The 15,000-nt window shown below is 42.3% G+C and overlaps 1 protein-coding gene across 1 annotated transcript in view; it reads left to right on the top strand.

Moving 5' to 3' along the window:
* Positions 1-15,000, top strand: part of LOC134464050 (dedicator of cytokinesis protein 9-like) — a 147,064-nt gene that overhangs the window by 89,186 nt on the left and 42,878 nt on the right. Inside the window, exons 21-34 of the mRNA XM_063217492.1 lie at positions 1,091-1,209; positions 1,617-1,703; positions 1,920-2,009; positions 2,334-2,449; positions 3,281-3,350; positions 3,871-3,996; positions 4,216-4,287; positions 7,266-7,412; positions 7,725-7,808; positions 8,414-8,525; positions 11,182-11,360; positions 12,970-13,080; positions 13,260-13,368; positions 13,818-13,951. Of these exons, the coding sequence (XP_063073562.1) occupies positions 1,091-1,209; positions 1,617-1,703; positions 1,920-2,009; positions 2,334-2,449; positions 3,281-3,350; positions 3,871-3,996; positions 4,216-4,287; positions 7,266-7,412; positions 7,725-7,808; positions 8,414-8,525; positions 11,182-11,360; positions 12,970-13,080; positions 13,260-13,368; positions 13,818-13,951 (1,556 nt within the window). The remainder of the gene's footprint in view (positions 1-1,090; positions 1,210-1,616; positions 1,704-1,919; positions 2,010-2,333; positions 2,450-3,280; positions 3,351-3,870; positions 3,997-4,215; positions 4,288-7,265; positions 7,413-7,724; positions 7,809-8,413; positions 8,526-11,181; positions 11,361-12,969; positions 13,081-13,259; positions 13,369-13,817; positions 13,952-15,000) is intronic.

Raw genomic sequence — 15,000 nt, forward strand, 5'->3', positions numbered from 1 at the left:
TGTGTGTGTGTGTGTGTCTTTGTGTGTGTGTGTGTCTTTGTGTGTGTGTGTGTGTGTGTGTGTGTGTGTGTGTGTGTGTGTGTGTGTGTGTGTGTGTGTGTGTGTGTGTGTGTGTGCGCGTGTGTCTTTGTGTGTGTGTGTGTGTGTGTGTGTGTGTGTGTGTGTGTGTGTGTGTGTGTGTGTGTGTGTGCGCGTGTGTCTTTGTGTGTGTGTGTGTGTGTGTGTGTGTGTGTGTGTGTGTGTCTGTGTCTGTGTCTGTGTGTATATATGAATATACGGTATGTATGTATGCATGCACAGTATGTATCTGTATGCACATGTGTGAGTGTGTTTGCAAGTAAGATGTTTATGGGTCAAAGACGTTTTCTTTTGGGCTCCGACATCAGGTGCCCAACGGCATCGAATGCCCATAAATTACTGTAATTTGTAATTGGTGGAAAATATGCTGCCATGAGTATGCTTCTTAGATAGTCATCTAGAAAAAAAGGGAAAAAAAATCCATACAATAGTGGCACTGGCTGTCGTTGTGCCGCCTTGACGTGTGCTGCTGCAGAAATGTCACTGACCCTTATGCCTGGCCAACCGTATCTGTTTGTCTTCTCCTCCTCTGCTGTGCAGTGGACTCCTTGTGACTTGATGTGATCATGAACGTGTTTGCTTGCTTGTATGTTTGTACATGTATCTGTATGCATACGTGTGTGTGTGTGTGTGTGTGTGTGTGTGTGTGTGTGTGTGTGTGTGTGTGTGTGTGTGTGTGTGTGTGTGTGTGTGTGTGTGTGTGTGTGTGTGTCTGTCTGTCTGTCTGTGTGTGTGTGTGTGTGTGTCTGTGTGTGTGTGTGTGTGTGTGTGTGTGTGTGTGTGTGTGTTAATGCCTACCTGTATCTATTTGTGTTCTCCTCCTCCCCTGTTTGTGTCCTCCTTCTCCTTTGTGCAGTGGGCTCGTCGTGGCTGCCCTTGCTGCGTAATGGCAGAGTCATCTTGAACGTCTCTGTTTGCATGCATGTTTGTATGTACTGTATGTATCCATATGTGTGTGTGTGTGTTAATGCCTACCCGTATCTGTGTCCTCCTCCCCCTCCATGCTGTGCAGTGGGCTCCTCGTGGCTGCCCTTGCTGCGCGATGGCAGAGTCATCATGAACGAGCAGCACATCTCTGTTGCTGCCAACCAGCCCCCCGGATACCTCAGCTGCCAGGATGGCATCAACAAGGTAATAACCTGTCACCTGTGTGTGTGTTTGTGTGTGTGTGTGTGTGTGTGTGTGTGTGTGTGTGTGTGTGTGTGTGTGTGTGTGTGTGTGTGTGTGTGTGTGTGTGTGTGTGTGTGTGTGTGTGTGTGTGGTTGTGTGTATGTGTGTGTTTGTGTGTCTGCCAATCTCAGCTGCTAGGAGGACATCAACAAGGTAACAGTATCCAACGCTATGTAGAGGCATGTGCCGTACACCAAACATTGTTAGCTAAAGCTCATTTTTGTGAAAGCAGCCAAAGTTACAAAAAACGGGCTTTAATCAAGCAGAAAAAACTGTAATTTGTTGTTGTCATATTCTGATTAAAGAGACTAACTGTTATTTCCAACTCTTTATTATAACCCTGATGTGTTTTTGTGTGTTTTCCTCAGCACCCGGGCCCTGATGTGAAGTGGGTGGACAGTGGGAAGACTCTGTTCCGTGTCTCCACACACCTGGTGTCCACAATATACTCTCAGGTAGGAAGAAATAGATAGATACAGATGCCCCATCTCTCTCTCTCTCTCTCTCTCTCTCTCTCTCTCTCTCTCTCTCTCTCTCTCTCTCTCTCTCTCTCTCTCTCTCTCTCTCACTCGTTTCCTGTCATCCCTTCACTGTCACTATGAAAGAAAGGCAAAAAAGTCCCCAAAAATATTTAAAAAGAGTATGATGTGTTGTTGTGTTTGTGTGGTTAGGATCAGCACCTGCATAACTTCTTCCAGCACTGTCAGAACATGGAGACCTCTCTACAGGCCACAGACGGGGACCTCATCAAGTTCCTCAAGGTGCGGACACACTAGCCAGGCTACGCCCTCCTAATGACGCAACACCTTCGGAGCAATGCAAGAGCTTTCTGCACTCCGGAGGGCTGTGGAACCCCACCCACTTTTGTCAGGAACCAATCAACTTTGAGCAGCTCTAACGGCCCTGGGTAGAGAGGCGTGTTCAAAGCACTGATGTGGTTTATGTTAGTTAAAATTGCACTTTGGAGATTGGTCAAACACAATTTCAATCTTCTGTGTTAACCCTGATACATAGATTTTTGACAATAAAGTACACTTTGACTTTGTCTTTGTAACTTACTAATGGTCTGATGTTATCTTCCCCAGTCCCTGCATGCAATGGAGGGCCATGTGATGATCAACTTCCTGCCCACCATCCTGAACCAGCTGTTCCGCGTGCTGACCAGCGCCACTCACGAGGACGTGGCCGTCAACGTCACCAGGTGGGTGGGACCCGCACAGATGACTTCAACCCCTTAGTGCAGAGCCCATGTCATAACCTTACTTTCACCAAAATTGTAATGACGATGTCTTAATCTGTTACTTAAGGCTCTCTGTACTGTCATAGCAATGTTGTTATGATGTAGTTGAGTATTTTCAGCAAATAGTGAATAGGCCCGCCAGGCGACCCCATCTGCAGTAGGAGGCTACACAAGACTTGAGCTAATGCAGTGATTCTCAACCTTTCTTGAGCAAATGAACTACTTGTACTTTTATCTCGTGCGATGCTAGTCACATGACAAAACTGCTTTTTTGAGGCGTTGCCCTCCAAGACTGAACAAGAAAATGCATTGGACTAACGAGCGGGATGCACTAGAGTGTTGGTAACACGTCTTTTCACGCTGACATTCTGCTATATCACACCTTTTGCTCTATTGGTCTATATTATTTTTATGGCCTCGGTAATGACCAAACACCTCACTTCTGACATCTCTCTCTCTCTCTCTCTCTCATCCTGCCTTCCTTCATCCCTCTCTTATTCTTCCCTGTCTTCTTCTTCCCTCTCTTCTTCCCTCTCTTCTTCTTCCCTCTCTTCTTCCCTCTCTTCTTCTTCCCTCTCTTATTCCCTCTCTCTTTCTCTCACTACATCACATATCTCTCTCTCTCTCTCTATCTCTCTCTCTCTCTCTCCCTCTCTCTCTCTCTCTCCTCCTGCCTTCCTTCTTCCCTCTCTTCTTCTTCCCTCTCTTCTTCTTCCCTCTCTTCTTCCCTCTCTTCTTCCCTCTCTTCTTCCCTCTCTTCTTCCCTCTCTTCTTCTTCTCTCTCTTCATCAGGGTGATGGTCCATGTGGTGGCCCAGTGCCATGAGGAGGGCCTAGAACACTACCTCAGGTCATACGTCAAGGTCAGAAGCAAATCTTCATTTAATTTCCCATTGGGATCAATAAATGATACTCTTGTCTACTCTACTCTACTCTACTCTAAATCCTATGCAATATCATATACAGGGTTACACTTTACTTGGCGTTGGTTTCATGCGCATGACACAACAGTGTCATAATAGTGTCAAAACAGTGTCATGACACAGTCATAGACGAGTCATAAACATCATGCCAATATCATAACGTGACATTGAAAGTGGTCATGAAAAGTTGACATTGTGAGGGTTGTCTTAACCATAATCGAATGACACTCATGTTTATGACGTGGACATTATGTTTACGACACATCCGTGGCTACGTGTCATGTCACACTTATGACGCTGGCATCAAGTAAAGTGTTACCTAATTGCTAAAACAATTCCAAATATTTCAAATATACTGAAATTGTTTGTGATATTTTTAAAATGTCTTTTCCTGACTTTTCACAGGTGATTGGTGTTTTTTTTTGCTTGAGGATAATCCATGTTGTGATGTGTGTTTCAGTATGTGTTCCGGCCTGAGCCCTACTCTGCCAACAGCACCAAGACAGTGCACGAGGAGCTGGCCAAAGCCATGACCGCCATCCTCAAACCCTCCACAGACTTCCTCACCAGCAACAAGCTACTCAAGGTGATGTCTGTCTGTCTGTCTGTCTGTCTGTCTGTCTGTCTGTCTGTCTGTCTGTCTCTCTCTCTCTCTCTCTCTCTCTCCCTACCTCTACACACACACACACACACACGCGCGCATACACACACACACATACACTCACCCACATCTCTTTTTTTTTTACTCCTGTTCTCTCCCTCTACTTTACTAACTTAATCATGTGTTTTGGGTTTTTTGTTGCAGTATTCCTGGTATTTCTTCGAAGCTCTAGTTAAGTCAATGGCTCAACACCTGATGGAGAGTGGCAAGGTCAAGGTGGGTAAACAGATAAGATACCTGTATTTTCTAGGGGTGGTACGGTTCACAAAATTCACAGTCCGGTCCATATCACGGTATGAAGGTCAGGCACGTGCAGAGCATAGTTGCCCACGGTGCCCGAGCAACGGCCCTTTTGCCCACATTGGCTGATATTGCCCTTCCAAGGGAGGGGAAAATAATATGGCAATTATAATTTCATATTTCAATATCATTTGATTTCTTTATAATTCATAATTTTGATTGAAGTTTTGTTCAATAAAGACTTAAGTCAGTCATACAAATTCATCAGACCCGTCGAGAATGGGCACGAGCGATGTGAGGTAGGTAGGCTACGCAACAACTCCGGTGGGGAGGGAGAAGGCACGCGACAGGCTCTTGAGCGCCTACACACAAAAGATTTTGAAGATGCCTGGGTGTCGGCTAGAGCCCTACACACAGTCTACATATTAGGGTACAAAATATGCTCACAATCAACCTCTCTAATACAATGTTGAGTTTAGAACTTTTAGTTATCATACATCTGACAGCCAGCCAGCGCCACGTTTAGGTAGCAAAAAAACCCGACAGCCAGCTGTAGATATGCCTCGGAAAAATAGGCTAAGATTTCATGTTTCAACTGATTTGCTTTGCAATTCGTATTTTTGATTGAAGCTTCCTAAATTAAGTTTTCAAATTCAGATTCACCTGCACCTCGAGAGATAGGCAAAGGGAGGGGCCGCCTATGCGCGATGCGGGGGGCACGCGCAGCTCTACATGGGAGGGAGGGGGGAACAAGCATGCATGCGAGTCGACCAGGGCAGAGACGCAAAATATGTCGAAGATGTCGTGGGAGAGCGACTGCCCTGACGGCCTGAGGTGAGCTGGAAACACAGCAGACTACACAGTATTAAACTACATGATCACAATTAATGTCTCTTAAAGCCGATCTCGAGTTTAGGACGTTTGATCCTAAATAATCTGACAGCCGGGGTGTGCCACGTTCAGATATTGGCGGAATACGACAGCCAGCTAGCTTGCTTGCAGTCAACGTTTTACATGGCTCAGGTTGTTTTGTGGAAGGCTGACCCAACTAAGAAACATGCAGATGACATGTCGTTTTATCAAGCAAGAGAGAACTTAAGGGGGTAGGCTAGCTAAAGGAAGCACATCTCTGCAGAGTTGGCTGCGAAAAAAATGAACAGGTGCAGGTGAGGCAGAGAATCTTTTTCAGGATTGTAGAGGTTTGATCTTGGTGAGACCGCTAGGAAAGTGCGTTTTCTTACGCTGATATAGCCTATTCTCCGACCCAAAGATAGGCTACTGTTTCCACTGTCAATGTCCATGTGATTGAAATAAATCCACTCCACGTGATAACTGACGTTTACTGTTCTTCTCAAGAAATAGGCCTACAAAATGTGCATGAACTAACTAAAATATCTGTAATGAAAATAAAAGGTTATAAAGTCTGCGAGAAGCTCGGAGCTTCAGAGCAACATATAAGAACTGGTGCTCCCACGCCACGGTTCTTTGCGATCTGAAATGAAAGCCGGCTCGTCCTTTCTTAAAGCGACAGTACACATTTTTAATATAGGCTACAAAAGACCCAACAAATGACCTAAACCTGTGAATTCTTATTGTTTTAGCTTTCCTATATAATATTCATCATTTTAATCATGGAATATGCCTATTAATTAAATTTCAAATTCAGATTAAATGATCTTTTTGACAATTTTTAACTATTTCTATTTATTATAACTTAAAGTCTACTTTGGCTGCTACAAGGATTATAAAGATGACAGTGGGTTAATTGATTAAGCATCCTCATATTTAGCCTATTAATTTACTCATCATTTCATTTCATTTAAGATGAGGATGACTCAGAGCCACAGACCTCTGCACATAGGGCAGGTAGGCATAAGACTGATAATCTCTGTGACTGATACAGGTTTAAAAACTATCAAGGCTTTTTCTCATAATTTCATTTAATTTAGGGGCAGCCACATACCACACATGAGGAAATGTGGATCAGGAGACATTTAGGGCAGGTGGGCATAAGGCTGATCATCTCTGATATGATTAATAGGTAGGCCTACATGTTTAAAAACTAGCATGTTATATCATATGGTACGCATATTCAGGATACTATACAATAAAAGATATTAATAATTATGACAATAATATACTACTTCTACTACTACTACTAAAAATAATAATACCCATGGTGCAGTTTCCTAAAAATTCTGAAGGCCGCTCATTGTTGATGGGTTTTTTTTTTGGGGGGGGGGGGGATTGCCCTTTCTTCAGGTTAGAGCAACTGCCCTTTGAAATTCCTGTGCACGTCCCTGATGAAGGTCACGGTTTTTCGGTTCTGTACAGTTCTCGTTTTTTTGTGTTGTTGTTTTTTTTATTCATAATAAATGATGCTGGGAATATTACACCATATTTATACAATTGCAATTATAAAGTGATGATGCGTAAGTTGAAATTTACCTTTTGCATATGTCTGAGAACCGCCTCTTGTGCTAACCTTAAGCTGTCATCAGCTGTTGTGCGCTGTCTGAGCGTTCCAAATGCCCTCTTTTACATATTTTTATGTGCAGTACATGAACTGCGGTTTGCCACGGATTGCACAGTTCGGTTCGGTATGTGTGTGAATTTTACGGTTTCGGTTTTCGGTGCGGTTTGTGCCATCCCTAGTATTTTCACATACTGTGTTCATTATTGAGTACTGCAACATCCAGATATCACTGTAGGCATTCTAAGCATTCGTGGACTGACAGAGTTTTAAAGATCGTAATTATTATGTTACTAAGAATATTTTATATTTGAATTTGATATTTATTCTTTATTATTTAGGTAGTTCGAAAAGAATTTCTTTATTCTCTGTTCTGCTTTGTTTTTGTGCTTTGGCATTAACATATAATGTGACGATTAATTTACTTGCCTTTGGCATAAACACATATACTGTAACGATTCCTTTTGTTTGCATTGGTCAGCTGTCGCGTAACCAGCGTTTCTCGGCCTCCTACCACCATGCGGTGGAGACGCTGGTGAACATGCTGATGCCCCACATCACCCAGAAGTACAAGGACAACCTGGATGCAGCCCGCAACGCCAACCACAGCCTGGCCGTCTTCGTCAAGGTGAGGAGAGAGTCACAGAATTAGAATCACTGAAACACTCTGATAGACTGTATGTGAATACTGAACAGTACATAACAACCTTAATGTAGCACGCAATGCCAACCAAGGTGAGGAGAGAGTTAGAATAACAGAATTATAATCACATAATATAGAATATATAAATACAGTACAGGACAACCTGAATGCAGCACACAATGCCAGTAAATGTACTACTCTCATAGTTGGCCCTTATCTCTTGAGTTAGATTGACTTGACTTGACTTGACTTGACTTGACTTGACTTGACTTGACTTGACTGTGTCGTCCCCTGCAGCGCTGCTTCACCTTCATGGACCGCGGCTTCGTGTTCAAGCAGATCAACAACTACATCAACTGCTTCATGCCAGGAGACCCAAAGGTACCAGTTCATGGCATGCACATGCAATGATAATAATAGTGCAAGCCACTGTGCTATACATCACGGTGTGATTTAATGCATAATTCACTCTAACTTGTTCATACTATAAATCACTGTAACAAGAACACAGACATAGACAAGGATATATATATATATACTGTATTTATATACATTATATATATATATATATATAATACAATACAATATATATACAATGTATATACACTACAATACAATATATATATATATATATATATATATATATATATATATATATATATATATATATATATATATATATATATATATATATTGTATTGGTCACTTACATACAGATATACTAAATGACAATTGTCTGCCTGTACTATGCAAAGGTGTGTGTAGGGATGGGTGGTTAAATTACAATACATAGTGCTTAAAGTCTATCTATCTATCTATCTATCTATCTATCTATCTATCTATCTATCTATCTATCTATCTATCTATCTATCTATCTATCTATCTATCTATCTATCTATCTATCTATCTATCTATCTATCTATCTATCTATCTATCTATCTATCTATCTATCTATCTATCACCTGGTCTTCTTCTTCCTCCTGTAGACGCTGTATGAGTTCAAGTTTGAGTTCCTGAAGGTGGTGTGTAACCATGAGCACTACGTCCCCCTCAACCTCCCCATGCCCTTCGGCAAGGGCAGAATACAGCGCTTCCAAGGTAAGCCCAGATCCCCATGCTGTACTGTGCTGTGTTGTGTTGTGCTGCAGGGTGTGTGTGTGTGTGTGCGTGTGCGTGTGTGTGTGCGTGTGTGTGTTTGTGTGTGTGTGTGTGTGTGCGAGCACGTGTGTCCGAGCATGAGTGTGTGTGTGTGTGTGCGTGCGTGCGCGTGCAGTGTGCAGTGTGTGTGTATGTGCGTGTGAGCTTGTGCATGTGTGTGTACACGTGTGTGCATGTGTGTGTGCAGAGTTGATAACTGTACAAAAAATTCCTCATGCCAAAATAAAACATCTTTTACTTTATCAAACTACTAAAGTGCCTACGGGCCATGGACTATGAGCTGTTTTGAGGAAATTGCAGTGGACCTTCAGCTCTTAACTTTAAACAGTGTGTCTTCTCTTCCCTGTCCTCCTCTCGTTCTTCACCTCCCTACTCCTCCTGTGCTCCTTCACTCCCTCCGTCTCCCTTTCCCTCTCTTTCTGTGTGTCAGTTATTCTGTCTCCCTTTTTGGAAAAACATGGCGGCAGCCAAGTAGGGGGTAGGTCTGGTAACCACAAGCTGGTTACTTGGTGCATCATGTCATGTGGTCTCGTCTGTGATCAACAGCAGTGATGCCATCATTTCATTGGCTGATTCTACTGTATGTATTTGATAAACAGCAGTGACGTCATCATTTCATTGGCTGATTCTATGTCAGTGATCAACAACGGTGATGCCATCATTTCATTGGCTGATTCTATAATGATGTCATGGCATTCATTTCCCCCTAGTGCTCTTGATAATGGCATTGTAATAGGAACACTTCTCACTTGTCTACACAGTAGGCCTACATGAACGCTTGGCTGGACTGGTAATCTGACGTACAGGGCATTTCCTTGTTGTGGACTCAGGACTGGTTTTGCTTTTTGTTTTGTTTTTTGGTTCATTTTCCCCATATAGACTGACCTGCAGTTTAGATAGGGCGATAGTATATCCTTAATGGGAATGAGCTCGTAATTATTCATAATGAAAGTATAGCGGGGGACGGGTTGGTCTACAGCGTTTCCCAAACTGGTGCGTGCACCCCTGGGTGTGCATGGCCTACCACAAGGGGGTGCGAGAGTTGAATGAAGCAATGACGGATATGTGTGTTTTTATACAGCATTAATGAAAATTAAATAGTTTTTAATTCAATGGTGAATTGTATGCTTGAGGAAACATCAAGTCTATTGGAAATGAGGATTTCCTAAATGACTCTGCATAATGTGCAATGATTTGTGCAGTGAAGCCATGTTTGAGTGGCCATAAGTACACCAAAACATTCGCTTTGTGGTTGCACATACCACATTGAAATGTACAAGGGGGTACGCAAGGAAAAAACTTTGTGAACCACTCATTATTTTGGTCCCAGTCCAGCCCTGCATGAAAGCACACATTACATACTGAACATAGTTGTGAAGCTGCACTGTAGGTCCTTTGGCCTTGATGTCTTCACACATCATTACGCCAAGCTACGCGCTCGGTTGGTTGGGTGGAGTAATCCTAAAATCTGGGCGTTTCTTAACTAAACAACATTTATGAGTCTATTACCCTTGCCTGGTGTGTGTTTCGACTACGCAGGACCTGTAGTTAGCCCCTGCAAGGCTGTTTGAAGTGGGAAACAAACCCATTTTATTTTTATCTCAGTGCACACATGTGCATGTGTGTAGGTACACACAGTAAGTCACAGTATTTGGGTGTGACACCTTTATTTTACTTTGCAGCACTGAAACCACATGTTTAAAAAAAGTAACCGTTACACTTCACAGTTTTTTCACAATATCTTATGAATACTATTTTAATCACGTGATCTTGTGTGCTTGTCTGTCACTGGCAGTATACGTAGGTGGGCGCAGGTTACTTGTGAACAAATTATCTGGTATTTTACATTAAAATTAAATAAAAAGTTGTTTGTTGCATTGCAAGCTGTCGTCATGCCATGGCTACGAACATTTCATTTACACTTCAGCTTTCAGTCATCCCTGTATAGTGTGCATTGATGCTGCTGCATGGGAAACTGTGTTGTGCTTTTCAAAATAAATAAGCAGGTGCATGGCCTGTCGAAGCTACAGAGTGATGCATAGTATGAAATGCCGTATATAATGCTAAATGGTATGTACCGTTACGTGTTTATCATGTGTACATGATTTCCGTGTCTCAAACACTTTAGCACTTTGGGCACTGTGTTTGAGTGCATAGTCAGTGCACCCTACGCACTGAAACATAATGCATGAAGTGCACAAGTGTGCTATTTGAGACATGAAATTTGTGTTTATATACTGTAGCGAGGTTTATGTCCCAAAGGTCTGTATTAACGCATGCTGTTGGTAATGGAAAGGACTAGCATGCCTTCTGCCTTAGTCTCGCTGCTTTCAGACACACAGCCTACTTTGGGCAGATGAGAGTAATGGACATTGAAAGATCAAAAGACATTAATGTATACTGTGTATAAATCATTAATTCTGTCCATATTCTCCTTTCATTTTTTCTTCTTCCCTCTTGCCATCTTTCCCTCTTCCTACTTCTCCTTGTGTGCCTCCCCATGTCTCTTCCATCTCTCTCTCTCTCTCTCTCTGTCTCTTTCTCTCTCTCTCTCTCTCTCTCTCTCTCTCTCTCTCTCTCTCTCTCTCTCTCCCAGACCTCCAGCTGGACTACTCTCTGACGGATGACTTCTGCAGAAATCACTTCCTGGTTGGTCTGCTGATGCGTGAGGTGGGCGGGGCCTTGCAGGAGTTTGGGGAGATCCGTCAGATCTCCATCCACGTGCTCAAGAGCCTCATGATCAAACACGCCTTCGACGACCGCTACGTCTCCAAGGTCAGGGTCACGGAGAGGTCATGACCTTTTCACCTCAGAGATAATATGATAAAATGAATCGACATTTACATGAAATAAATATACACTCGCCTCCAAAAGAGTTGTCGCCTATCCATCTGTTTGGAATAACAGCTAATAACCTGACTTTCAATTAATGACTTGGCTTCAGAAGTCACTCATATGAAAGCTACAACCCTCCCGAATTAAAATGTATGCACAAAAATAAATTTCATGCACCAAAGACAGATTGACCCTTTATTGAACACAGACCGGGCAGATTTTCACAAGACAAAAGTTTTGTCGCCTATGGAACATAATGTGAAAATGAGCAGATAAGTCACTTCAAAACACTTCAAATACGCAGATTGGGTGTCATAATTAATCACTGAATCACTCTCACCTCTCCAGAAAATCAACTTTGGGCTTAGGTGTATGTTTAGGGTCATTGTAATCATGGAAAGCAACACAATGAAAATCAATGGAGTTCAATGAGAGATGGTGACATATTCGCTATTCGTAGAGCAATACATGTTTAACTTCATGATTTAATCAATGACAAAAGCCCTCAAACACCTGCAGCATGCATGCAGCTCCTCATAAAAGCTGTATCTGTACCATGTTTCACTTTAGGCACCATTTTTCTTTTTTCATATTCTTCATCTCCAACACCATACAGTTTTGATGCTATCAGTTCTAAAAATGGTTGATCTTGGGATCATGGTTTCAGAGTGTGAGTTCCATTAGCCTTCTTTTTTGTCAGAATTAGGCCTGACATACTCTTGGCTGGCTTTTTTGAGACAGGACAGTGGGAGAGACTTCTTTGTTGTTAAATGTGAAGAATTTGGAAAAAATACATGGTGCCTAAAGTCAAACATGGGAGGGATACAGCTCTTATGTGGAGCTGCATGCATGCTGCTGGTGTGTGAGGGCTTTTATCATTGATTACATCATGATGTTAAAAATGTATTGCTCTACAAATAGCAAATATGTCACCATCTCTCATTGAACTCCTTTGATTTTCATTGTGTTGCTTTCCATGATTACAATGACCCTAAACATACACCTAAGGCCAAAGTTGATTTTCTGGAGAGGTGTGAGTGAACCAGTGGTTAAGTATGACACCCGATCTGCGTATTTGAAGTGTTTTGAAGTGACTTATCTGCTCATTTTCACATTATGTTCGATAGGCGACAAAACTTTTGTCTTGTCAAAATCTGCCCTGTCTGTGTTCATTAAAGGGTCAATCTTTCTTTGGTGCATGAAATTTATTTTTGTACATACATTTTCATTCGAGAGGGTTGTAGCTTTCATATGAGTGACTTCTGAAGCCAAGTGATTAATTGAAAGTCAGGTTATTAGCTGTTATTCCAAACAGATGGGAAGGCGACAACTCTTTTGGAGGCGAGTGTATAAATGAAGTAAAGCTAAGTATGTATTAACCATGAAACATGACAGAGTGACATTAGTTGTCCACATGGCTACATATTTTGGCATATTTTTACGCTCTCTACTTTTGGTTACTGTACTGGATGTGCTCTGATTGTCTTTATTATGTGCTAGATTATGTGCTATTATGTGCTGAATATTGTATGCTTGTGTTATGTATTAGAGTCAGCAGGCGCGTCTGGCTACTCTCTACCTGCCGCTGTTCGGACTGCTGCAGGAGAATGTGCACCGGCTCAACGTCAAAGAGACCTCCACGCTCATCACCAACATTGCTGTAAGGACACACAAATATATACACACACATCTGATTAATGCCATATATAAATATTTCACTTTAAAGCTAAAGAAAATAGATTTGTTTTGTGCACACAACATGTCACAGTGAATATGACATATTTTGTATATTTCTTCAATATCACATTACTCTACATGTGTTTGTGTGGTGCTCCTCAGAATGGTAGAGATGACCCTCCCTCCGTCTCCACGGCGACTCCTCAGAGGCCAGGGGGTAGTATTGACAACAGCCTCCACAAGGACGTCTTTGGAGTCATCTCTGGCACCGGTACATACAGTATGATGCGGCCTTGAGGACTTTATATAAAAACACTCAGTCTTTGTAACACACAGGTGTATGCAGTGAAGGGTCACCACTCATCTGTTTACGTGTGTGTATTTCTGTTTGTGTTTTCACTCATAGACAGCTGTGATAGATTATGTTCAGTGGGCCCTGCCGTGGCCAACCGGTAGGGCGCTCTCCTGCCAGGAGGCTGACCCGGGTTCGATTTCCGGCCCGGGTCCTTTGCCAAACCTCTCCCCATCTCTCTCCCACCTCTCTAACTGTCGTGCCAAATGAAGTCGAAAAAGACCCCCAAAAAATCTTTTTAAAAAGGTCAAAGGTCAAAATGCGTCAGGCAGTCCCCTTGTTGCCATTTGAAAAGTATAAATAATGAAACCAGAGTGCCACAGTGTTCTGCTGCTATTTGATGTTCTGTGTTTATCTGTGTCCTTCAGCATCGCCCCATGCCACCTCCACGCCCAACATCAGTGCTGTGAAGCATGCGGACTCCAGAGGCTCCCTGGTCAGCACTGACTCAGGCAACAGCCTGCCCGACAAGAGCAGCGAGAAGACCAACTCACTAGACAAGGTGCTACACTGCCCCCCTGTGGATATATGACTATACTACTACAGAGATGTCTAAAGTAGAAGTAGAAGTACTCCTATAGATGTAATTACGACAATACTAGTATGATATTACATGAGAGCAGCGAGAAGACCAACTCACTGGACAAGGTGCTACACTGCCCCCTGTGGATATATGACTATACTACTTTGTCCAACCAAATTACAGCAAATGTCGAGCATGGTCTGTCTCAAAGTCAAAGTCAGCCTTGGTGTCAGTTACTTCAAGATGCTACATTGCCATCCTGTGGATAAATGGCTACACTACCATAGAGGTGTATAAAGTAGAAGTACTCTTACAGATGTACACCTGTAGTATATTACATGGTCTCACCTGTGTAGCATCATACTACTGGTGTTGTAATTCCATCTGTAAGAGTACTTCTACAATACTTCTCCTTTAAACAACTTTGCACTACTATGCCCAACTAAATTACGACAAATGTCAAGTATGGCCTATCTCAAAGTCAAAGTCAGTCGTTAGCTGCGTTGTAAATTTCTTCATATCTGCTACACATACATGTCTGTCTACCTGTCTGTCGTTCTTCCATCTGTCTAACTTTTTTCTTTTTTGTGTATCTGTGTCTATTTCTTCCTTTCTTTGGTTAGTGTTCTAGTATGTGTACCTCTGCCCACTATTTTATATGTTCAGAATGTGTGTAAAACATGTTTGTGTTGGTGAATTCTTAAGCTCTCTTCTCTTCTTCTTAACACTATTGCACTTCCCAGCTGAGCTGTATTCTGATGAGCGTCAGTCACCATACACACCCTCTTCACCCGAATCTCCTAACTCAGGGGTGTCAAACTCAAATTCACAGTGGACCAAAATCAAAATGCAGGACAAAGTTGTGAGCCGAACTCAATATTTATGTATTTCTTTTTAAAATGAGCTAAAGTTGGGCATGCAATACTCAAACGCAAATTTCATATACACTCATTCCCATTGTGTATGTTATGGTAAAATGTGCTTACCCTACACATATTCTGTTATATATGAGTGTGAGATGATATTTG

The sequence above is a fragment of the Engraulis encrasicolus genome, chromosome 15, assembly GCF_034702125.1.
Source record: "Engraulis encrasicolus isolate BLACKSEA-1 chromosome 15, IST_EnEncr_1.0, whole genome shotgun sequence".
Taxonomy (NCBI): Eukaryota; Metazoa; Chordata; class Actinopteri; order Clupeiformes; family Engraulidae; genus Engraulis; species Engraulis encrasicolus.